We start from the raw sequence: 27,788 nt of genomic DNA on the forward strand, positions 1-27,788 counted from the left end.
GTTTCTACTGCATTAAAATGTATTACTTGTCTGTATTTTATAATTTTATAAATAATTGTGGGCAAACCAAAAATAAGGTGGGCTGATGACTTGGTAGAAATAGCAAGAAAAGACTGACAGACTGGCCTTCACCCAATGTATGTCTGTGGTCCACCACAGCCTACTAACATAGCTATACGTAAATACTAACTTTTGCAATAGAAAATATGGATATGCTTAGTCTGGTCATAAATACTGTTACAATTAAAAATAAACAAAATATTACATTTGAATTTGGAATCTGTCATTTGCATATGATTATTAATTGAGTTTTCTCATTTTGGCGCCAATACTAAAGCTTAATGCGCTGGATTATGATTTATGGTCAGTTTTAGAGTATTTCTCTTAACGCCTGATAATTTGGACCCACCTTCTTTTGGGTTTGGCCACTCTTCTTTATACAATTATAAAATACAGACAACCATATATATGCATTTTCACTTCACTTTGGTTTGGAGGTATTTCTTACAAACACATTTGTTTTATTTAACCCCTCTGAACTTAGATAAGCTCTAGTCCATCGACTTAGTTTTAGTTTAGTTCGATTTAGTTTTTACTTTATTAATAATTTAATTGGAAAAAAATACGATATCTTGGTAGCATTTACGGCTTTCTTATAAAAAAATAATTCAAATTTTAATTAATCAAAAGAGTCGTATAAAAAGAGAACGCAAAATGCATTTATATTTATACGCCGAGATGCCGTTTTGATTGTTGACTGTTGACGGATCGTTTTCACTCCAACAAGCAGTGTTAAGCACGTCAGCGGACGATAATGGAATTTTGGCCTCGTTACAAATTCGCAGATTAATTATTAAAACAAATATATATTTTTAACGGTTGAACTTTGACCTTTTTTCTTATATGCGACTTTAAATAATCCAGTAAAATGTTTATCTGAATAAATAATTATATTCTTTCCTAATTTATAGAATATTTAACACACAAAAAAATCGATCCTGTAGTTTGTGAGAATACACAGACTTCGGAATGTACAAATGCCACTCATTTGCCTTTTTGGCATTTTTGTTACGTTTGTTCTCGTAAAACGTATAATCAAGTAACTATACAAAATTACTATATGAAATTTTTTTGTGGTTTGTGGAGAATAGATTTACAATAGATTTACTTAGTTTATTGACCACTCTTTCGTACTTTTAAACCTTAAACAAAACACGCTATAATCTATAGTCTATACGTATGTGTAAATACTATGGCTATTCTAAAAACACTTCGCTCCCATATACAAAACAGTCATTTAGCTGGAATTCATAATAAACTTGATAAAAATTTCACAAATTAATGTTCACGTCCAATTGTAACAACGAAAGCTCGTTTGCAAACTGCGATAACAGAGAGAAGTCACGCCACATCAGCGTTCCTTCAACACCATGTTATTATGTTTTATATTTAATTTTTTAACGAAACCTCACGAGCTGTCGACGAGAAAATTCTTGCACTAAATACACACCGTGCACACGCGATGCTAACTGAATTGTGGTTTAAACAAATTATTAAGATCAAATGAATTATTTAAAATTTTCAATATTACATTTTTTATTAATGTTTACACGTATATGTAATACGTAGAATAAGATAAAAGGCACAGCATTATCTAAAGTCCTTTAGTAACAGATTACGAAAACTATTTTATAACGATTTAAATAAATTTGAATCGGAAGCTAAAAGCTCTTTCTTATATGGGGTGGGCCTCACGGGCATTCATTTTCATTGCGCGATTTTTGAAATTTATAACTATAGTCAAAATCTGTTATAATGACAGAGAGTAGTCTACTCTTATTGTAGATGACGTTGTTATTAAGTACCCAATAAATAGAATTCAGCCGGGACGTATGATTTTGGTCAATATAAACGGTATGTTGTTCTAAACGATATCGGCGTAAACGGTTTTGATTGATTGATCATCAATTAGAGATAGACGACTCTGAGAGTGCATTCAGAGTTGAGATAGCTAAGTATGACATGTGTCAACACATCTTGGATTTGATGGCCAATAGGTACTCTTGAAACGACCGTCAAATAAAAAAATTGTAATGTTATAATTAGAATTAAATTTCTAAATCAACACTTAACGATAACCTCGAAATGTTATGAATTTGACGTTAAGTTGTTCTTTATTGACTTAGTAATTTTGGTTGTTTTTGCAATTATCTACTGTCAGTCATATATTGCAAAAAGTTAGTGATTGAATCAAGTTAATTTAATTTCAAGTAGCCATTCAAATTTATTTTCACAACTCATATAAGTGAAGAGGAAAAAATAATAAGATAATTTCAAAGTTTTGTTATATAAATCATTGTTTATTTAACTTATGCTACAAAATCATGGTTTAAGTTAAAAAAATCTATACATTTACTTATTTCGTAATTCTACAGTTAACAAAAATTATATAATAACAAACCATTACACTAAAAATATAGCCAAACATGGAATAGAAATATTTACGGAAACGTTCAAAACTTTACAAAAGAGAACAAACATTAAAAATTATTGAATACATTTAACTAAGTTATACCTAATTCGGCTGTGGTGTTGGTAAAGTGAGGGTGAGCTCATGATGCAGGTGATTTAGTGGGATATATATTCTTAATACTCCTTTTAACGATGTCGTATATAATTATGACTATATCATACGAACTCCACCAAAACACACAACTCTTTAGCCATAAAAAAGCTCAATGACAGTTTCACAATTTTTCTAATCAACGTCTAAATTTGACCCACTTACATAATTATTCAACAATTTTAGAGCCATTATAGGAGTATCACTAGAATTAAAAAAAAAATGATTTCGTAAATGTTCCTGATTTATTCCACATCTAAAAACTTTATTTTTTTGTAAAATAAAATTCCCATAAATCCCTTTTTTTACAGATGAACCAGCAATGTAAAGTCTGTGGAGAGCCAGCAGCTGGTTTTCATTTCGGAGCTTTCACTTGTGAGGGATGCAAGGTAAGATTATCTCATAATTGATTCAACAATAAAGATAATGTGTAAACATTGTCACGAATAGAAATTGTCTTCTATTAAAATACAGTATTTTATTACTTAGTAATTTAATATCATTTTAAGTGTTGAAAACTGACTTTTGGATCTTTTATGTATGAGTATATTGTACTGCCTTATACTTTATAAGCGAAAACAATAACTAAAAATATAATGTGTTTAATGCATCAGTGTTACCAAAGCTAGCTCAGCCACAGATCAGTGAAGATATGCCATATGAAGGTGGTGCCATCTCGTAAATAGTATTAATGAAAACATTGCAACAATGTGGAGTGAATTTTAGCTCTTTCTCTCAATTTAATCTCGTAAGGAACCATTAAAGTGGACTTTGAGCTTTTCTATATTCTTTGAGATTTTCTATATTCTTTGAGATTTTCTATATTCTTTGAGCTTTTCTATACACTTTGAGCTTTTATATAATCTTTGAGCTTTTATATATTCTTTGAGCTTTTATATATTTTTGAACTTTTCTATATTGTTGAGCTTTTCTATATTATTTGAGCTTTTCTATATTATTTGAGCTTTTCTATATTATTTGAGCTTTTCTATATTCTTTGAGATTTTCTATATTCTTTGAGCTTTTCTATACACTTTGAGCTTTTATATAATCTTTGAGCTTTTATATAATCTTTGAGCTTTTATATATTTTTGAACTTTTCTATATTGTTGAGCTTTTCTATATTATTTGAGCTTTTCTATATTCTTTGAGTTTTTCTGTATTCCTTGAGCTTTTCTATATTCTTTGAGATTTTCTATAATCTTTGAGCTTTTATATATTCTTTGAGCTTTTATATATTTTTGAACTTTTCTATATTGTTGAGCTTTTCTATATTATTTGAGCTTTTCTATATTATTTGAGCTTTTCTATATTATTTGAGCTTTTCTATATTCTTTGAGTTTTTCTGTATTCCTTGAGCTTTTCTATATTCTTTGAGATTTTCTATATTCTTTGAGCTTTTATATAATCTTTGAGCTTTTATATATTCTTTGAGCTTTTATATATTTTTGAACTTTTCTATATTGTTGAGCTTTTCTATATTATTTGAGCTTTTCTATATTATTTGAGCTTTTCTATATTATTTGAGCTTTTCTATATTCTTTGAGTTTTTCTGTATTCCTTGAGCTTTTCTATATTATTTGAGCTTCTCTATATTCTTTGAGCTTTTCTATATTCTTTGAGCTTTTCTATATTCATTGAGCTTTTCTATATACTTTGAGCTTTTCTATATTATTTGAGCTTTTCTATATTCTTTGAGTTTTTCTGTATTCCTTGAGCTTTTGTATATTATTTGAGCTTCTCTATATTCTTTGAGCTTTTCTATATTCTTTGAGCTTATATTCTGTTACATCTCGTTCTTTGATAGTTTGCTTATAACGTGTGAAAACCAGCATTTCTCAACTTCAAAAATCAACGACATGTGTCCGATAGAAGTCTCAAATCGTATAATAACGGTTGATTAACTGCTAATTCGAATATTGTAAGATTAGTTATCTAAAACTATGCTAAACAAGGTATTATTTTCCTATAAAAGGAAATCCGGTTTTACTTTTTGTATCTTTCCTATCAGTAGCGATTTACACAAAACAAGATTACTGACGTGTCAATGGTCCAACACCGACACTTGATGTCTGAGAATAAATCACTTTACAACGACTTAGACTGATTGTATGGACTTATATTATTATGTATTTAAATAACTCAAAACAGTTATAGCTTTTCCGCAATTATTCCTGCAATTATTTAATTAGTAAATATTTATTTTATTTCAATAATTGGAAATGATCTCGCATCATATGTGTATTATTTGAATGTGTGAAAAGTGTCAGTGCACGTTAGTCGTAAATATTAAATACTGAACAAAAAAAACAGGGGTTACTTACAGTCTATGCTTTAGACAGTAAGTAGTCTTGTTGGACATTTTCTTATGTTAAATATCCTTATTAGAAGAATTTGGACAGAATTAAATTAGTTATTTGTCTTTAGTTAGAGTAGATCGTATTATTCCATGACATCTAAGTAAAGACAGATGTATTAAACAAAATATATGTATATAATATACATTGAAAGAAATAATAAAATGTAGTTGATCGTGGGTTGAAGTTAAACTTTTGTAATAAAATGTATTAGCGATCTTTGGTTACATCAGCGTTATTAAAAACAAATTAATAAAACACGAAATCTTCTCTTAATAAATGTTAACAAATTCATCTCTTAGCCTTATAAAAATTCATGTAAAATTAATTACTATTCCAAAAAGCATGCGAAATATAACAGCCAGATATTTTAAACTGGTAAGACATATTTGGTACTCGATTTTTCATTGCAAATTCTTTGGGAAGCATTTTGATTGCGCAATTAAATGTTTTATTGCTTTTGCATAATTATTATCCCTTTTAATATTCCACTGAAACGGTATTTTACGCTAGATCTGCGGTAAAGTAACAAAGCATACATCACATCTACATTAAAAACTACACGGTTCATTAAAAAAATCCATGTTAAACCAACAATATATAAATATTTTAAGTAATAAGAGGTAAACGGGCAGGAAGATAACTGATGTTAAGTGATAACGCCGCCCATGTACACTCTCAATGAACTGTCAGAGTGTCCATGGGCCTCGTGAGTGTGTTGCCAGTCTTTTAGGAATTGTTTTAAAGGAACCTAAGTAGAATTAGTTTGAAAATATTTCATTCGTACTTTCCTATCCTGTTTAATACATTTATTACAAAATTAAATAAACTTAGCTTACTAAAAAATAATGTTATAGAGCAACAAATAAATACAGTATAACCCTACCTGTATTCATATTAATCGACATATCGCTGTTATAAAAACTAAACTAGACAAGGATGATTTCCTGTTTACTTAATCGCATAATTTCTTTGTCAGTTTATAATAAGAGATATGAGAGCTTCAAATAGAGGCCGTAATTACCGATATAAATTGTATGCACCGTAAATAATAAACTCATTACAAATAGATAGGAATATGTCAAAATCAGAGAAACTATTAAATAATTGCGCACGCAATGGATCTATAAATTACAAAATTTATTATTATTGCTATCGGAACAGTAATGTATGATTAACGACGTGTGACGCGTGCGCATTACGTGTCGCAATGGCAATAGTGAGAGTCACTGTCATTGATAAAGTTACACATACAAGTGTATAATTCTAAATAAAGTTGTATGTTATTTGAAACATATGAAGATATTCAACATTATCTGTAGCGAATTTTATCTAATCATCATGAATCATGCATTTAAGACTGAACGTTAGAATAGTTATAGAATCTAAGTGATAGAAATTTGTAGACCATGTTATTTAGGAATAACGTTGATATCAATCCAGTTTATTAAAACAAAACATACAAATATTTAAAAAAACATCACCTATCTACATGTCTTAACAAACCACGTCTAACAGCCTGCATAAGATTTAGATTTGATCACTTTAATATTTATTACAAAGTGTTTTTAAAAACAGGAAATAAGTAATTGTTAAAAAAACTTACAAATATATAATACTATGTGTATAATAAGGTTCTTATAATATGACATTTTTATTTAAAATTAAATGCAAAATGTATAGAAGAGTCATCGATACATAATAAGCCATGAGTGTCGCCAGCGCAGCGCAATTTGCTACCCCGAATCAATTTGCCGAGTTTTTGTCATGAAATAATGTAGCTCGTTTCAATTTTCTGTTAAGTGCGCTGCTGCGCCGCCTCCTGCGTCGTTTTTGCGATAACGGAACGACATCGTTCAATCGAACCGACGCAAGACAACTTTTTGTTGCGAATTAAAAATATGGAGGTGTTTTATAACCTGTCGACGAGTTAGATAAGCATTATATTTTAAATAGAAATTTAATTTTGATTGAAATATATAAGTTACTATTACTACGGGAGGCTTATACTCTTGTAATCCAAAATAATCAGGATTATTTTGAGTTTTGTTTTTGAATATAAAAAGGTAATTAACAAACCTATCACATTACCTCTTTCAGGTTTTAATATTGAAGAATACATGCGATTTTTTTACATTTCATATATTTAAAGTTAGATGTGGATTAGAGACTGATCCAGTTGTGCTTTTATACTTCCCTTCATCTATAATTACTAGTAAATTCTGAAAAAAATATTAAATGTAGTTTAAAACATTTTCTGTTATTACGTATGCAATTAATCAAAATATTAAAAGCAAAGCTCTGTTTGGAATATATAAGTTATTTGGTATATAAAAAACTAAAATATGTATAATACCAATATTTCGTATAAAATTTGTATACATTTAAAATACGCCATACAGTCTGTTGAGATTTATAACAATTTTAAAACACGTTTAGCATAAATTGGAAATTATTCAAATTAAAACAAACGCAACTCGTGAGTGGGCGGGAATTTATTGTAGGCTTGAGAAAAATAATTAAAAAATTAATAAAATTAACATAAATTTTAATGGGATTGATAAAGATACTACATACATTGTTATTATTAGCAGGTAAGTGACCTTTTACCGCTGTAAATAATATAAATTAGGCGCGATTTATATATTAGAGTGAAGTGTTCTTAAATGGTAGACCTCCTGTGGTTTTTCTCATATCAATGCATATTTATAATTAACAAATGAATTATTTATTAATGTAATCCACTTTAGAATATTTCAATACTTTTGGGGTACCGTATTTTCCGTCATATAATTTCTATAATTATAGTAAGCGAACAGAAACTTTTACAATTTGGAAATCATGCTACTTCCAAAATGTTTTTGAATTATTTAACAATTATTCAATTCCTGATTAAGAAATTAAATTATCAGTAATTAAAAAGTACACATGCACTTACCTCTAAATAATAATTTAGAAATAATTAGCATAATTGTTAAAATCTACAACTAAAGACTACGGTCTGCACTAAAGACATTCACACTAAATATTGATTTGATATTTGCGAGAAAGGTCTTAAAATGAATTCATTGTATAAGGTGTATTGTCTGTAACGATCAAATAGCTTACTAACAAGAGATTTTCATAATTTATTTAACGTTATAGTTGGTGTATTTTATATAATAAACAGTTTTAAATTAGTTTCCTACATAGATGATTTATCTTTCATTAACCAGACATGTTACTTCTATTAAAAAAGGCCCATATTTTAAAGATTTTAGTAAATAAAATGATATAATACATTATGAACATAATGGGAAACTAAAATGTGATTTATCAATTAATAATAAAACTAAATATTGTGTAGGCGTTTACATTATATACAGGCGTGGCTTATAAATTACGATGTATAATAAATATTTATTATAGTATTATAATAACTATACGCTATTTTTAATACAGCTGAAGTATTACATGTCCTGATTGATTGTCAAAAGAATGGTTACGACAGGTACACCACTGAGCAAATTGTAGAAATAAACATAACAGAGAATTACAAAGAAATAATGTTAGACAAAAGCTTAAGCCTTTCTAAAAGTTTCTGTAAATAAAAAGTTGTTTACAGAAATATGTAGTACAAGTACTTCTAGTTACAAATTCTATTTTGCTAATGAAAATATCTATACGCACACATTACTACCTTCGACGACAATAAGTCGGGGAATTAGTTAATGAAAATATTTGCGAAAAAAGAACTGTAATATTTTCAATTATATAGGCTAAAAGTTCTTTGATTCTTAACAGATACACTCTACAAATATTTAATAATTTATTGCACATTAATCTAGATAAATCAATGTCTAAGATTTTGAGTACTTAAATGTATTGTGACAATGAATGTCAAATATTGACATGTTATGTAAACATACATTAGCTCAAGTAACTAAATGCAGAATAAGCTTTTTAATTGATTTAACTTTGGAAAGCTTCGACTGACTACAAAATATATGTCATGGTAATTTAGCTTGCCATTTTTTTTGCCTTATTAACGCCATCTATTGCCAAATGTTACAAATACCAACTGTATTTATAACATTCCTAAAAGAAGAAGTATGTCAGATCTGAAAAAGAAAACTAATATGTATGTTATCCTAGTACTAAGAACCTTGACCTTTTCCTCTATGTCTGAAATATGATGGGCAAGGACCACTTGGCGCTAGTATGACTGTTGTTCAAAAGCTTATTGTATTTACTGAATACAGGGATTTGACATTTGGTGCTATAACCTTTTTAGGTCTGCACCTCAGATTTCTGTGCCTGATACACGCCGTCGACTTTCTGTATACTTCCCCAAGATATTCCTTCACCGTTCGGGTGAATGTTAAATGCGCACATAGACAGTCCATTGCCTCCCAGCCGAGGATCGACACCTATGACCTCAGGGATGAGATGCGCACGCTGAAGCCACTAAGCCAACACTGCTCAGGTATTTGACATACCCTACACAAAAATGGATAACGTGTCAGACCTGTGGATTACAACATTCTTCAATAGCACAGAACATACACAACCACGCTCCATTCTGAATCTGTAATAGTACATTGAGAATAAAGTTGTATCGAAGCCTCATTCGAAGCAAATGAACCAAAAAATTGCGCAAGTATTGAAATTAAAGATCGCGACTTCGATATTATAATGACGTATAATGTGAGCACGCGGTATGAATAATTTATTGACGGTTTTTTGTAAAGCTGTACGCAATTTGTCATTAAATGTAACCGGTTTTTATAAGTGTCAAAATTTTCGTATTCGAGTTTTTATTTTATACGGGTCAAAGGTTTAGATATAAATTATAATATCACTGTGAAATGTTGGTTGGTATGTGTTTATGCGTGGTAATGTGAACGCAAAAACGATTGAAGTTAACATACGGTTGAATTTGATGATCCAGGCACACCAAAAAAAGAGTCAACCTACTATAATTAGCTACGTACCTACCATTTTGTCTCATCACTTACTGCTTAACAAGGTTCTATTACATTCATATTATTTCTTCGCGGGATTGCAATACTTATTTATTGAACGAGTATAGCTCTGAGGTCACCAGGACTATGTTATAGATCATGTAAGTAAGTCTAAGTATGGCAGACACGCCAACTTAATCATTTAATTAGCACTTCTGCACTAGAGTCTATGAGTCTACACCAAAGGCAACAGAATCAAAGTTGGAGGAGAATTAGATTTTACCCGTTCATTATTTTCCGCCTACTCTGCGGCGGCGCCAGCTTTTGTGTTTGTCCGAATAGTAGTAGTAAGTAGTTAAATTTAAAACTAAGAATGTGAAATTGAATGTTATATGGGTGAATATTTTTACTTGCTTTTAATTATATCTACCCCAACAAAGTTTAAACGACAAACAATTGAACATAATAGTCCTAATTAAATAATGGATTCCTGTTTAATTTTACACAAAATAACTTTTAATAACACAAACTTCAACTGTCACTGAAATGACATTTGACTTTTGACAGCGAAAACGTCAAGATTATTTTAAACACTCAAAGTATGAGTAAAATATTTAATTAAGTTCACTAAAATTGTTTTAAATATTAATTTTAAAGGTTAGAGGTATTACTTGTCTTTTTAATAAAATACATTTTTGGTAGATTTATTTTTACTATTTGTTTGTGACAAATAGAAAGTGGTCTACTTATTTTAGGCATATGGATTTCAACACCAAAAAAGCATCGTTAGCAAATCTACACTTTCCCCTCCATTGTGATGGAAGACATCATGTGCCTATTGATCTTCCAACGAATCATGATAATCGTGATTTTGAATGGGGAGATAGGGGACTTTTTGGTTCTATTTTCTACAAGAAAATTTAAATTCTAAAAAACATAAGTCAGCTGCAAACGTTTTACTTCTGAGTATCTATTTCTTGATCATCATTCTAATAGGCAAGTGGTGATCAGCCTCCTGTGCTGCCGCCGATTTTTTCGGTCCAAACAAGCCTTACGATGTTTTTTTTCACTGTTTGAGCGAATGTTCAATACGATGGAAGTCGCACACTGAAGCCATTAGGCCAACACGTTTAAAAACTATTACTACTATCGGTACCACATCTACTATCATCTATTTCCCTTTGAATTATATCATATTTTAATAGCTCAGTGATAAAATGATATTATTAGATCTTTAAAACTTATGATTTATAAATTAGAGGGGGCATATAGATGATGAAAAGAAATACTTTGACATCGTATTTATTAAAATCGGTTAGTTAAGTTAACCATTCAGAATTGTACATTATTGACTAATTGCATCAATTATTGACTAATTATATAGTGGCCCACTTGAAAACTAAAATTTTGATGTTTCGTTCAAATATGCCCAATCTCCTCTAAGTATGTTGTAACGGTAGTGATTCTCGATCACTGATTGGGTCTATTGTTGATATACGGATGCCCAAACAGATATTTAAAATAGGTATTATACTAATAATAAAAAGCTTTGAGGAAAATAATCATATTCATAGGTTCATTATAGAAATTCAATACAAAAATCGAAATATTAAATAGCTGATTTTTTTATAGTACAGTGAGAAAAGGGGTAGAAATCTCACCTGATGTTAAGTGCTACAGTTGCCCATGCACTCTCAATAACAGAGCACGTATTTGTGTTGCATTTATTTGTACGGTCTTTTCTCTTCCTTTCCTAAGTCAAATTGGGTCGGAAATACTACAATATGGCTGTCTCAAGTAAAATATTCGATGGAACCTATGTTATGTAATAAGTATGGAAACCCTATGTATGCGTGCTATCAGAAAGAAATATTTTATTACAGGAATTTTTGAGAAAACTGTCAAAAATAGGAATACGTGTCAAAAAGTTTTAAGCGCTTTGAACAAGGGTAATACTTAATTTACTGCGATGGATGGTGTTCACTTAGTGGCTGATGTTAACTTGTAACTCTGAAGTCTTGCATTTGAATAAAGGCTTTTTAGAACAAGGACTTTTCGATGCATTAGATCCAATCGACGGAGTGAAAAAACAAGAAAAATCAAGAAATGGACCAAGGCAACAAAAAGTATCAGTTACTGCATTTCTTTTCTAAACTACAAAGTTCATCTTAGTATGAACTGTCATTGTAATTTACGACCAAAAAAGTGCACGAATGTTACAGTTATATCGACATGCCCTTTAAAATGTTATTGGTGCGGTAAAATTGTAATACTCTTTCGATACACTGCAGAAATGGATTTAATTACACCATCTGATTTATTCGCGCCGAGCGTAATAATTCAAAATTTCCTTCGCACCTTTCTCGGAAAATAACAGCGTGCGACGGTGTAATTGTATCAAATTGTTTGCAATCAACTCAATTTTGACCACCGTAATCGAATTTATCGTTTTTTTTATCCTCAACGGTGCTAAGCTAAAATGGGCCTTGTGGAATATATAATAAGGTATCATAAATTTGCCCTTAAGCGATTTACCCTTTATCGTGAAGCTTCTGTTTTTATGAAACTTGTTTCCTTAATCTAGAAATAGCCTTTTGAATATTGCATTAAATCGTTTAATTATTATAAATAGCTATATTTGTAACTAAATTCAAAGTTTAAGTATTACTTAACACCTGGCTGTACTAAGGTAGGGAGAACTTTAATATTAAAAATATTATTCATAATCGTATACAATTTTATCACTAATGTTCTTTTTTTTAGAACAGGAGGAAAACATAGACGGACTTCATGTTAAGTGATACCATATATTCTCAGAATGTTCGACGATTCTTATGTGCGTTGGTGGCCTATTAATAGACGGTACGCTCTTCCTGGAGGACCTTAATCGGATCAAAAATTCTCAACTGTGGAACGACGGACGTCGAGGTCATATGGATGAAATTCCATATGCTCAGTCTACCAGTGTCAGTCTTAGTAGGTGTAACAATAAGGCCTCCTACTCAACTACCTCCCTGAAGCCTTGCCTTGGCCTAGGTCTATTTTCGTGCCCATAAAACACATCAATAACATAAAGCAAGCACACCGGCTCATTATAATTCCGCGAACATAATTGTGAGATGCTGGGTACAGCCGCATTGCGATTTATAGCGTCCCAGCGGGTGCCTTGCGTCGTGAAAATATTCTTTGTTATATGTTTTATACTTGAAAACTGTTAAAATATGCAAGAGTATAGTTCCTTATGATAATAAATTTTTATCTTTTACTATTTATCTATGGTGACTTTCAAAAATTTTTATTTTTTTTATTTATTAACACTTCGTTGCATGTAAAGAAATATAATATAATTGACTATAATAGAAGTCAAAAATACATAAGACGTATAGTTATTTAGACGAAACTAAAAACCTATGTAAACAGTGATCAGCACAATATTAAAAAAATGACACATGAAAAAGAAAAAGTGCATATGAATCACAATAATTTAAGGTCAGTTTCAGATCAGTTAGTACGAAAGTTTGGGATACGATGTGGAGAATGCTTGTACACTAGAGATTTAAAGAAACATAGAGAAGGAGCTAAGCGTATAGGCACAGGAAGTGAATTCCATAACCTCACTACAGAGGCCTTAAAGGATTCACCTTTCTTACGCATAATAAATGATTACATAAAAAATAAATGAAATAAAATAGATGTTTTAATAACTGATTATATAGCGTCTTTATTCTGCACCTGCATTTGCAATGAGGCACACAACTTTTATTTTCCAAATGCTTGAAATATAAAGCATGCCTAGCGTAGTCTCCAAATAAATACGCTGAAGTGATGTTATGAGTCATATAAATAGTTATTACCCATATAAGACAGACTAAATACTGAGTGAGAGTGTATACTCTTGGATAGAGAATCCAAATAATCCCATGGATTTTTGCAGAATGCTATTTTAAAGAAAAATTATGAAGAATACAGAAATCAGAAAAGCTACAAAAAAGCCTCGGTGAGCTTTCTATTCCATACTAATAGAGCTTCCTTTTGTCGTAGATCTGATCTTCTGATGGCGCTAAATATTGACAGTGAAGATTACCATTATCCACTTACATTTATAATGAATTATTATAGTGATCTTTGGCCAGTAATACATATTTAATGACAGAAAATAACTTGAATGATTTCAAAGTCAGCAGTTAAACTTGACCACAGCAAATTCATCTTAATCCATTTTGCAGTACGATAAATTACTCATGTTACTATACATTTTAAATAGCCATCATATATTGGTCTTGTTTGCGATTTTATTGCAAGTGTATAGAGTGCAAATTCGATTGGCAAACTATCTTAGCTGGTTAATATCAGTAATTCCTAACACGGTCGAATTAAAATACAATGGTTGCGAATAGGTGAGTGTGACATCGGTGAAGTTAAAAGCGGCTTCTGAACTATATATCCTTCAAAGTTGTAGGGCAGGCACAAATGTTCAATGCATTTATTATATATATGATAGGGACAATTATGGACCACCTAATAAATATCTCTTTGGCGCGATAGAGGCTGTTGCAGCGCAGAGGAATCAGTCACACACGTAGTCCTGAAATACGTATCAGTGCTTCTCAACGAACAGAATTCCACGGAACAGTGAGGATATCCCTGAAGCCTGCGAATTCAAGGTAACTTCTGGGCTTCTGAAAGGAGGCTGACTTAATTAGCCAGGACCAGGACAGGCTAGGTGCGCAAAACTGACACTGTATAGAAGAATTCCGGAATATATTAATTATTTTTTTATTAGATTATTTAACAATCATTTCACAAAATTTTCGAGGCTTGCTATATATCTGAGGTAAATTATGAAAGTAACATAATTATTAAACAAAACATAGAACACGTTCTTTTGTTTGAATAGATACTAGTGTTTGTCTGTTAAAACAAGTGGAGTGTTTCTTAGATTTTTTCTCCGTTCTGCGCCCTTTCGAAATCTGACAGTAAATGTTGATTTATTATTTTATTGATGATGCGTATTACGGCAATTTTGAACGCCCTTATAAACACAAATGAAACAGTTTATAATCTAAAATAATAAAAAGTACAATTGTGTAACAAAATAAATAAATTATTAAAAATTGTATCAGCCCTAATGTATAAAAAGTCATTTGACACAATTTGTAAGCTGTACCTGAAGGTGGTTGATACGAGCCAAGATCAATATGTATTTTTATTTCAATATCATTACGACATCGGAGTATTCTTAGGTATTTTTATGAAGGTTTTGATTGTACGCGGTAGGGGTGTGTGGTCTTTCGCACTTATAAAAGAAAGATCTTAACTGTCGGGAATTTGCTGATCATTTGCTATCATATGCTGATAGTTTTTCTAGTGCAATGTTTTTTTACATAAAATAAAGCCCCCAAAAGAGAGTGAGACTTATCATGAATTACAATGTAGCATTTACAATAATTATGGCTAATAAATAATATTATATTGACTTAATTTTCTACAATACTATAGAATAGCTTAAACTACGATTATGTTCATAGGCAGTCTAAGTCTTCTCAAGTATTCTCAATCCTTTATGTTTTAAATAAACCTACAAATTAAATTGTTAATAAATGTTATTAGATATATAATACATTTAAACAATATTTTCAATTTTCTTAAGTAGTCATTAAAAATTAATAAAAAAATATTATTTAAATAAATGTATTCATTTGGCCACATACACTTGTATCTCACAAGTAATACATAATTTCATAATTCGATTGTTTAGTGCGATTGCCAGGTCAAATTTATTTAAAACATAAAATATGTTTAGTTTTAATATGGTTACTATAATATGCTGTTAGCTAATTACGGAATTACTTAAGATAGAATAAATAAATAAATAAATAAACTGTCTTGCATGGACATGGAGATTATGAAAAACTGTTTTTCTTACAAGTAAATATTAATTTTTATTAACACGAACAACAGTTAGCTTGCTTAATTAATTGCATATGCTATTTTGCAACACATTGCTAGAGAATTATAACTTAATGTTCTTTCAAATACAAGATTGACCCTGTAAGTGCATATTGTTAAACAACACACATATTCTATTGTTTATAAACCATTTATTGACAGCGAAGGTAAAAACGTTTATTGATTCAATTTATATCACACGCGCTATCGGAATTCTTAAATCGCTGTATTTGCGAAATATAATGTTATTCTTTATGTATGTATAGTCATAGGTGATAACCTCAACCTTCTAAACGTGTTCAGCGTCGATCTTAAGACTAACACGCATTAAGGAATGGTTGGATTTATTACTAAATAATAATAATGTTTATTTCAGATATTTTGTATTTCTATCACCTCAATTATTCCTAGGTATCGGTGTGCCCGTTTTCAGCAAGAGCCTACTCCAAATCCCGTAATTTCTGTCTGCACTGTGTCACTCCCCGCCATGTTTTTCCTTAATCTGGTATATCCATCTTCTACAATGTTTACATATTTTGTGTTTATTGTACATGTGTCACCAGTTTGATACTTTGTTACTCCACTTTTCTGTTCAACTTACCCTCATTAATAAACTTCACTCTATATAGCAAAAGTTTAATTATTATTATAATATAATCAAGGCAATTCAATGGTGATATTTTTTAAATAACAATTTATATTTTGGTTTTCATCAAATCACTATAGAATTCTGACATGTATTTTGAGATATCCTAATTTTCTATTCAAACGGCGCAATGCCCTTTACAAGCGTAACTACTACGTTAAAGTAGTCTTAATAAAACGAGGGTTTACTTCAATTCAAAATATTTGTATGCATCGCTTGTTAAATCGACACCTAACATTGATTCGATTGGTAATTTATAGGCACCCAACGTACGGCCACAGTTTTCTCTAATAACAGTTGTGAAACACACGAAAATTTTACGATGAGTTATATGAAACGAAAAGTTCACTTTTCTAAGTCAGTTTACTCAGTAGTAATATTTTTATAATCTATTGTAACCATAATGCAACTGTAAAGTCTCGGTACCTATACAATAATACTTTAATTTTTAGTGGCAGGTATCTCATCCGTAAATCAACTCCATATTGGGTGGCTCATAACAAAACTGTTTAATTAAAGCAAAATTTTACAAAAAAAAATTACTCCCTTTGAGTCAAGATTATCAAGTGTAGCTTTTACTGTCTTATATTGACAATTCCTCACGCAAACGATACATTTAAATGTTCGACCAAACGTAATATCTCCGTTTATCCATCACACAAAATTCACCCTTAAACTCTCTTGTAAACCGACACATAAAGTCTGAATTCGTCTGGCGTTAATTAAGATGACGGCATGGCACGCGATTCAAATGAATAAATTGTCACGTATTAGTTATGTAAGCCAAATTAGATTAATAGGTTAACGAATGGCCCCTTTTTTATTGGTTTGGTGTAATGGGGTATTTACATTGGGATCACGTTATCAAAACACTTTTCGATCACAACTTTGTTGTATGTAAATAGCTGTGTTTTGCTTAACTCACTGTGCAACTTGCATTTAATAAATTAATTCCAGCTGATTTCTTGAAAAAATGCACTTCCATGTTCCATGTTTACTTTAAACCTTATAGATACACCACAGTTAACTTATACAGAACAAGTGGATTGTTATCGTTATTGTTATAAGACAATTATACCTGCTAAATGTGAATGTGTGCTTATATTTACATAAATCTATTCCATTTAATTCTGCCTGCCGGGATAGAAGACTGAGTGATATTGTGGCCCACTCCACAATTGTTCGTTCGATTTTTACAAGCCGTCAGTATGTGACTCAGTCTGCATAAATTTACAACAAAATAAACGCTAAACTTCAGTTATAACAGACTGGCTAAAAACTTTAACATATGAGGAAACTGAGCACATTTTAGTACGAATTCGTTAGTTTGAGACATACATACATAATTATATACTAAATAACACACAAACACACATGCGCACGTACACACAAAATACGCATGCACAGAATAAGTTCATAGAATTCTCAGAGAAACTATGACTTTGCGTTTTGGCAGGGTTTTGTTTTGTTTTGTATTCTTTTCTAACACCCGTCTCAATATTGTATAAATAAGGGAAGTAGCGAGTCAACCCAAACACAAGTGTCTCTGACTACTTACGGCTGCTGCCTCAACTTATGTATTTTATGTAAAATTTGAGACAGTAAACAATTTTGTTTTTTTTTGATGTTCCGGCCTATTAGACTCATAATTGTGCTTTGCTTCACGTCCCTCACATAAACACTGACTATGCTCAGGTGACTATTTTGTATCCCGGAAATACAACGAGCGATTTTTAAGCCTTGACTTTTTATACTATAGCGGAATATGCTTTAAAAGAGTATGAATATTGCATATATCATGAGCTCACTCCACATATATACTACTTACACACCATCACACAGCACAGCCGAAGTAGGTATTACGTATGTAATAATTTTTATTGATGAATATTTGAGCCTTTTTGTATATATTATGTATTCCATCTTTGGCTATATGTTAAATAGTATTTTCTTGTATATTTTATGTTAGCAGTAGGATTACGAATACAAATAAAATAAAGATTATTTCTTAGAGATTTTTGTGTCCATATTTTGTAAGATATGGCTAGTAAAAATTCTTCATGTATTTTTCCATTGCTAATTAGATTTTTTTTACACTTATTATACAGCAAAGTTACATACATACATCGTACACATAAAAAATAATTTAGTTAACAAGGAGATTCGTCTCTTACTTACTTCGACTGTGTCTTACGTTAAAATCCGATAAACTTTCCGACTTTTATTTCATAGTTCGTGTTATTGAGCGATAAAATGGTTCAAATAAAACTTGCATCTACATTAATGGTAACTAGTAATGGGAAATTCCTATGTTTTTACTCTATAAATAGAGCGTGTGTGCCTTTTTATAAGGAAGGACCCCTGTGAGGCTGTTTCCTTAAGTAATAGTCAATCGTGTGAGGTTCTATTCACCTTCTGTTATGAGAATTTAATGATCAGTTTTAAAAGTAACACGTCGAAAGTTCCGTTTCAGGAAGACACAGAACAGAGGAGTTAATATTATAAGTCACTGTTACAATACAAAAGACCCCGGAACTTGAGATATTATGTAATTTACGCACTTTAGTATAAGAGAACAGTTTCTTCGTAACACAGTGCGTAAACGCAAGTGTAATTTTCTCTTTTCCCAGCCATTTAGTTAATGCGACCAATAAAAGCAAATATTATCAATATAGCAGCCTTAATCAGCGAGATCAAATCTAAAACTAATTTTGTACTTGGAATAAAATTTGCGTTTCCATTTAATAAAACAGTTTATGTCTGATGTACTCTAAATATAGTAAATTCTAATACTAATGAAACATTGCATATATATTGTAAGAAACTCTGGAAATCTCATGGGAGACAATTAGGGCCGTGGGTTGTGAACCCTCTCTGAGTTACGTAATTTTATAGAACAGGGAGCAAACGGCAGTAGGCTCATCCGATATTAAGTGAATCTCAATACCAGAGAATTCGAGAGTGCGTTGCCGGTATTTTAAAATTGGTACCCTCTATTCTTGAGGGGCTCTATGTCACTTCCGCGCCTATTGTTTCATGGTGAACGATTAATTAGTTATCAGTAGGTCAGACAAAAAAATGTTGAAGTTTGCCTTTTACCGCTTTTGATATAATATCAACTAATTACCCTTTAGCAGCTTCAAACACTCTTAAGAACTGTATATGCATGTACATTTTGTATAATCGACTTACGTAATCATAATATAATGTTTTTTTAGTATATTGTACAGGTATCTTAACCGAGTAAATACCAGTCCCGATAACGTAATATCAGTCCTAGATAAAAATAAAGAGTGTTATAATAATAAACCGATGGAAACGCATATAAAAACCGTTAAGTTAACACGTTTGTGTCGGGTTCGCTCGTATTTTACCGACTTCCAGCGGTGAATCGAAAGAAAATCGATTCAACTATCGATACAAGGCACCGAGTGATTGGAATTATGTCAATTTATTGGTTTACTTTGAATAATTTTGTACTAAAGCAGAGATCTCCCATTAGGGACCACCCAATGTTTACTTTAGTTCAGTGAGCGACATTATAAAATTATTGAATAACCATAATTTGTTGCTTTAAGTAGATTCTGTGGTCAAAAAAAATGTGTGCGTGTACTATTGTACACACGTAAGAAGTGAAACTTCTATATTACCTTATTAATCGAAAAATGATCTTCTATATGCAACTTTACAGAAATTGGTTAAATAAAGTTCATTTAGATTCATGTCTATAATAATACAATAATTTCATTTTATCTTATTACTACTAAGATTATCACAGAATTTCATTAATTATTATTATCATTGTTATCGTAATAATATATTTTTGTTATTAATGGCTTCGAGTCTCATCGAATCAACCATGGTAGGGACAAGAAAAAGATGACGCGTAACGGAAAAATGTGACGCGTAACCGAAAAATGTGACGGTAAATTTTTTGCAAGCCGATAAAGTAGTTTCACTTCAAAAACGAATCAATGCAAAATTAAACCATTATGTGTTATAGTATTTTAGTTCTAGCTTCAGATTCCACCTATTTCGTTAATTAATAATACATTGTTTATGTGCATAGTACATTCAGATTAATTATAAAAAAACCGCACCATCAGCCATATAAAAGTAGACATGCCAATGGCTTAGCTATCATAATGTTATAATAATAAGATCAGTTAAGTTATTTATAATTATAGTCAAAACATATAGTCTAAATACTCTCCTACGCAGTCAAGGCGTTATACGGCAATGATATATAACTTATAGGAAGGCAGCAAAATAGTTTGATAGCCATGGCGTAACAATTTTTTTTAAATACATCGTGGGGCAACGTGGATTCAGATACATATACAGGCAAGTTTCTTTAAATGTTTGGTGTTTTTATTTAAATATAGAACGGAGGCAAACGGGCTCCCCTGATGTTAAGTGATACCTCCGCCCGTGGACACTGTCAATGCCAGAGGGCTCTCAAGTGCGTTGCCGGCCTTTTAAGAATTAGTATGCATTATATACGTACGTTATGGAGTGGTAGGTGCTGTAGGTAGAGCTGAAATATATAGTATATCGAATTATGATTTATTATTATAAGAAAATGTAAATCTGCAACTCTTTTCTTTCTACTGTATATGAAGGTTATCTCTACACCGATCGGGATTCAAACGCGTGACACGCGGAATGTGAAAGTTGTTTTAAAACGTTTTATAAGTTAAAAACAATCTTTACAATATAACAGATAAACAGTTCAAATTACCATAAAAATATTAAAGATCAATAGGTATTTCGTAATTTAGCATAACATACCATATTTAGTTAGAACCCACCCACGTGATTAATATCCTCATTTATAATATCTCATTAACCATAACGAATTCGTAATAATTATACGACCTAAATTTTTAATGTAACCTTTTATTAAATGTATTTATGCAGAGCCTATTTGTAATAATTTAAGAAATTAAGCAATTCTTTAAAGGCGACGCACTTGCGAGCCTTCTGGCAATACAAGTGTCCATGGGCGGCGGTATCACTTAACATCAGATGAGCCTTCTGCCCGTTTGACTCCTTTTACATAATAAATATGCAAATATATTATTTCAAAGTTTATTCGATTAGAAAAAAATAGAAAACTACTTAGAAAAATCCTTGCAACAAATATCTTATTTTAAACTATTTTAGGTTAAACGGTTCTCGTACAAATATAATCTTATAAAACAAATCAGTGACGCTACAGTCTTCTTAGGTCTGGGCCTCATATCTATCTGTTTCATTATCATTTGTCAATCTAATAGACCTATGGTCAGCCTTCTGTGCCTGACACAGGTCGTCAACTTTTTAGGTCTAAGGCAAGCCGGTTTCATCACGATGTTTTCCTTCGCCGTTCGAGTGAATATTAAATGTGTAAATAGACAGGAAGTCCATAGTTACCGGGAATTGGACCTATTATAAATTAATATATGTGGAATGGAACTAATTCTTCTAAAAAATTAAACATATAATATACTGGTAATGTTTGTAATGGTAATAATATACTTTCCATGGGATTTCCATGGACGAATTCATTAGCGCTAGTTCGCTTCGAATGCTCATATAAAAACGTAGTAACATCATAGTTACATTGAAACCAGTAATTATCATAACACATATATTAATAATGATAATTGGTTATATTTAAAACTTACAAATTGCTTTGTACTTGACTAATGGTCATCATTTATAACTAACTTTCGATTTCATTGCGAACATTTGATAATAAGGGGATATTGTAAGGCAATGGTTTAGTTAATTAATACACACCGTTGTTGGGCTTAATCTTCGACTGAAAGCTTTCTTTAAAGAGGGCAAATGGGCAGGAGGATCATCTGATGTTAGGTGATAGCCCATAGACACATTGCCAGAGGGCTTTGCCGGCCGTTTAAGAATTGGTACGTTATCTTCTTGATGGAATCTATCGAATTGATTGATGACAGTGGGCAGCTGGTTCCACATAGTGGTGATCGGCGGCAAAAACTGCCTTAAGAAACACTTAGTTTTGGAACAACGGATGGTGAGTGATACCGGTGGAATTTCGTACTCCGCTTCGACGTGAAATATCAAAGTGAGATAGAGGAGATGTTTGAGTTATATTCTTCTATATTACTTGATCTTAATTTTGTTTTCCATTGTCAGTGACAAAACGAATTACGATTGTTAATTATGAAAGCATACAATTTTTTTTTTCTCGAATGTGTATTTGTAAAAGATTATTTTCAACCAAACGAAAAAGTTATTTTTCATTTTTAAATTCTTTTGAAATTCCTTACAAATACAATAAACATTGATCTCCGATATTGATATAATTTTCATTGATTAACATGCATTGTTAACTCAGATAATTTACAATGGTATTTGATCGCAATAAAAAAAGCTCTGTTTATTAAGTCAGTAGCGCGAGGTGACGAAGCGTGAACGCAGATTGCATTACACGATGCGCGCACGCACGTCTATTTTTATTGTGGACAAGATAATAGCTTACAACGTGTTTAATTGTCCAAGAATAAGAAATTGATTTAAGATTAATGTGGGAACATTGCATTCATTCAGTGATTATTTAGTTTGGCAAGAGGAACAGAAAATTATATAGAAAGTTTTAATAGTAACAAAGTAACGCTAAAGAGGAAGACAGTTTAGAAGATGAATGGACTAAGGAAACAGCTGCTGGTACATAGCAGAGAGTAGCACATCAAGTTCATGGCGGGATTTGGTCGAGCCTTGTCAAAAAAGGATATCCAAAACGTATGAGATGATAGAAATAAAAGCTTATTATTATTATTATACTTCTAGATAAACAAGTGTTTTCTGAATGATCCAAATTACAGTTATGCAAACAAATTATTATGCCTGATACTCGTCAATGAAGAAAAATTAAATATATAAACAATAGTAAAATAAATATTGAATATATTGACAAAAGAAAGATGTTATTAAACACTAACAGATATACGATGCTTCTAGAAATATTGTTTATAATTAAAACAAACTATATTTTTGTTTCCTCTTCAAAACAACGATAATGCAAGAGCCAAGTACGTAGGAAAATTCTTCAATCAACTATCGGCTAATTAGCAAATAAAGGATGTTCGTGATGTGTGAGATCTGATACGGCGTGCTCCCATTTCTCGGGGTTAGACCTCTTAAACCAGAACAGTTTAAACGTGGTTGAAAATATCGATTTATTTTATATCCCAATGTAACTTGTAGTTGATGATTTAACACGAGCCTACCTTAACATATTTCAGTTGAATTAAAAGTAAAATATTTCAGCCTTTCAAAGGCATATGAGATATCACTAATTTTACTAAGACAACATATTTTTAATACCAAGCTATGTTTATTATTTTCTTGTGTGTGTAAAAAGTGTAAATAAACCAAAAAATTCTTGACATTTACATGATAATTTACTATCTTAAACATTTAAAAAAATTTTAAATCACAGAAATCTTATCTGCCCCAAATATAATTAACAACAAGGCGCTTAGTAAATTCTAATTTCCCCGTTATACTTATTAGCATTGCTCTCCAAACATAATACTAACAAGATAACGGACTTTAAGTGGTCAAGGTTTACCCATCCAAGTGTTTACATAACTAATGACCGCTTAACTTGGAGGTATCTGCACTTCTCATTAGGATAGATATCTTCTTTCATGTTAGTTACTGCTTCAATAATTTCTATTATATTAAACTCTAAGTACGTAGCATATACATTTCTAAAATAATAATAATAGTTTGGGCGTCAGATTTCAGCATTTGTTGCATCATAATACGCAAGCTGACCGGCAGCCTGAACATGCTTTCGACTTTTTGGGTATAAGGCAAGCCGGCTTCTTCACGATGTTTTCCTTCACCGCTAAGCGAATATTATGTGCACACATACACATACCTACGACCTCAGAGATGAGATTCGCACGCTGAAGCAACTAGGCTGCAGTGTTGCTCACATTTCTATAATATACACGCAGTGGCACTTTAGTAGGTAGTATACGTCTCGGCTTGTTTTCAACATTAAATAAACAGAAATGTGATATTTTGTCAATTTTAGGACTAAAACATCCCCAGTATTGGGGAAATCCTTCGTCATCGTTCGAGCAAGTCCTATAAGAACGTAAAATATATTGGTACACATCTGTGGTTCAAACGCGCCGTCAAAAGTAACGTTGATACTTTGACTACAAATCCGTTTACACCAAACAAATCTGACTCTAAAATTATTTAAAAGAATCAGATATGATAATTATAATTATACGATATAAACCATATATGTTTAATATTGATTTTATCTATTTATATAAAAAAAGAATTGTCTTCGTAAGTAGCTCAAACTCGAGAATAAATATTTGTGAAAGTGCAGGGAAGGAAACGGTACAAAGCATAAACAGTAAGTAAAAACTACAATTAATTTTTTCTTGCCTAGATGGGAAATATTTGCAGCCTTTGCAGAGTAAAAATTGTCACTTGGTTGTTATGTATTTATAAACTTGTGTTTCATAGCTGTAGTAAGTTTCGATCTCTTTGGTTTGTATTAAGGCTTGACACAAATATATTTAGGTGATACGAAGTTTAACAATTCATCTAGTAAATAAACATATTGTTCTCTACGTCAAAATATTTAAACGCTATGATGAATTGTTCATATACAATTTTATATAAACTTTGTTTGGGATCGGGATAATCGATACACCCAAACTAATGACTCAATCAAAAATTAATCTGAATTTGCGTTAACCTATTACCATATTAATGAAAGGAACATAATTCCGATCTTAATTAGGTAAAAGCGGACGGCAACATCAGTGGATTATAAAAGCTATAAAATCGCTATCAAACTATTAGCAATTAGCTACTAATTGTATAATTTATGCGATTGTTAAAAAGATTCTCATACAAGCTTCGGTTTCGAAGAAATTGAAAATCAGTCGTAAATGTTATTATAATAAGACAAATTTATTTAATTATGAATCTGGCCGTTTTAGTATTTGACACAATGTTTTGCACTGTTATATTAATAGTCTATCGCTATTAAACTTTAAATATATCGATAATAATGTCGGATTTACAATAAAACTGTGGAAAAAGTCATTTTCAGCAAAATTTTTAGCAACTCCATAGAGACAGCAACCTTGCTGTGTTATATGCTATTATTATTATTTTATTTATTCCTACACAATTATGTTCTATATTCGCGTATGTTTGGTAGACCCAGGCGACCTCCGATTGCGCGTTGCTTACTTGAAGAAGTTGTTATCTAGTTCGCGCTGCGCCTTTTTAAGTACATCATGTCATTTTCACACGTGTATAACCTTTTTCTAATATATTTTCATAAGTATTGGATTGTCCTCATTTGAATATGTGTGATGTTTGTAAAAAATAAAATATTTTTTTTGTTCTTAAAAATGTAATTAAAGATACTCTTCACTGTTTATATATACATTTAAAGAACATTATACAAACTAAATATACAATATACGTTTGACAAATTTTTCGACCGAAAATAACATAGGAGGTTAACTAAATATTTAGTTAAATTTTGCTTTGATTTTTAATGCAAATATTGCCCAATAAAAAAATAGTAAAATTCTATTTATAAACAGCACGCGACAGAAATCACACAATTTCATTCATGTTTTCCAACGCTATAATTAAGACAAATTAATTAAATTCATCCGGTACACATTCGTCACAAATATCTTATCAAAAGGTACAGTTACCTCGAGAATAACGTAACTAACCGAAACGAAGCTTCCCACGACCTCAGCTACATTTCGCTGTGCTCTATCCAATCTACTTCCTGATTCAGACAAAACCAATCCCTAACCTCATTACATTAAAGTTCTAAATAACACCAGCGGTCTCACCCATTCAAGATTCACACATACAAGTCGTCACCTTTAATGTGTTACGTGTTACAAGTGGACACTTAATGTGATTTCTATTCCAAAGGAATAAAGTTGAAATTCTATAAGCAGCGCTTCCATGTGAGCGTTTATTGACCAATAGTATTGATATTGTAGATAGGAGGTCTTCAACAGGTGACACAATCTTTGTGTGTGTGGAATGTCATAGTTCCTAAGATTGGTAATACAATTATAGATACAATGGCGCGCGGAGAATTCTGTTTACATTTTGTTTAATTAAGATTTTAATTCGGTAGAGGAAATGTCGAATGAGGATTGACTTGGGATTAATTAACTGTATTTTTTCTATGGGCATAATGAATACGTGTTTTGAAATGTGTTTCCATAAATGTAACTAACAGACCAATTTCTGTTTTTCACACATTGCTAAACGTTTAAGGAATGCTATGCTGTTTTTATTTCAATTTTAAAACGCAATTTATTCAAATAAGGATAATAAAATATGCCAATCTTTTAGAAATACCACAAGGTATATAGATCGTCATTTATCTAAGTTATTTTACACTTATGTCATAATTATAAAATGGATTTTAAATAGACGTCATGTAAGCGCTACTTAACAGGTGACAGTGCGCACGAGTGGATCGTTCATTGCAGGTGAGTCTGCGCTCGTGTGCGTGAGGTCATCTTGTATGTACACGACTCGTTTGTGTGCAACATGGGCGGATATAGGACAACAGCTTTTGACCATTTTCGAACAAATTAGTTTCATCTGCTTTCCTCTTAAATATTCTATAGAGAAGACAAGTCATTTTATTTCTCCTTAACATTAAATATGGAAAGTACGTCTAATAATTTCTTAACAAAACATATTCAGATAATTACACCATTACATATTCCCATAAATAAAGACCATATCTTAGTTGCCAATGAGTAGAGATGTCTACCTATTTAAATTTAATGACATGGAATAACTGATACTTGTATCTTATGTTCCATAATAAACATTTATTTTTATCAAAGCTAACTAAGAAGTGGTATATTTTCGTTGGTCTATATTTCCTTACATATATATTTTTACTTATTCCACTTAAAAGAATATTTAGTACATATGAAATATTTTATACATTTATTTTGTAGATAATATGCGAAAGTACATTTGCGATATCTTGATAAAAAATAGAACGTAATAAAAATTAACGATATCAATAAACTAGATTCGTCCGTCCAATTACTGGTTAAAAGTACAAGTGTTCTGACGGCTCTAATCACTGTAACTTTACACTTATTACAGATAATTAGCCAGTTATCGGTTTGACTTAATATTATGGTATTTGCAAGCTCATACATAATGGCATACGCACTGCGCGTTTTCATTAAAAAACTCAA

General features: G+C 31.1%; 1 protein-coding gene across 1 annotated transcript in view; it reads left to right on the forward strand.

Moving 5' to 3' along the window:
- The window catches only part of LOC123709775 (protein embryonic gonad-like), an 86,432-nt gene that overhangs the window by 37,305 nt on the left and 21,339 nt on the right, over positions 1 to 27,788 (forward strand). Inside the window, exon 2 of the mRNA XM_045661315.1 lies at positions 2,935 to 3,012. Within this exon, the coding sequence (XP_045517271.1) occupies positions 2,935 to 3,012 (78 nt within the window). The remainder of the gene's footprint in view (positions 1 to 2,934; positions 3,013 to 27,788) is intronic.

Source organism: Pieris brassicae, chromosome 5 (genome assembly GCF_905147105.1).
Source record: "Pieris brassicae chromosome 5, ilPieBrab1.1, whole genome shotgun sequence".
NCBI classification, from domain to species: Eukaryota; Metazoa; Arthropoda; class Insecta; order Lepidoptera; family Pieridae; genus Pieris; species Pieris brassicae.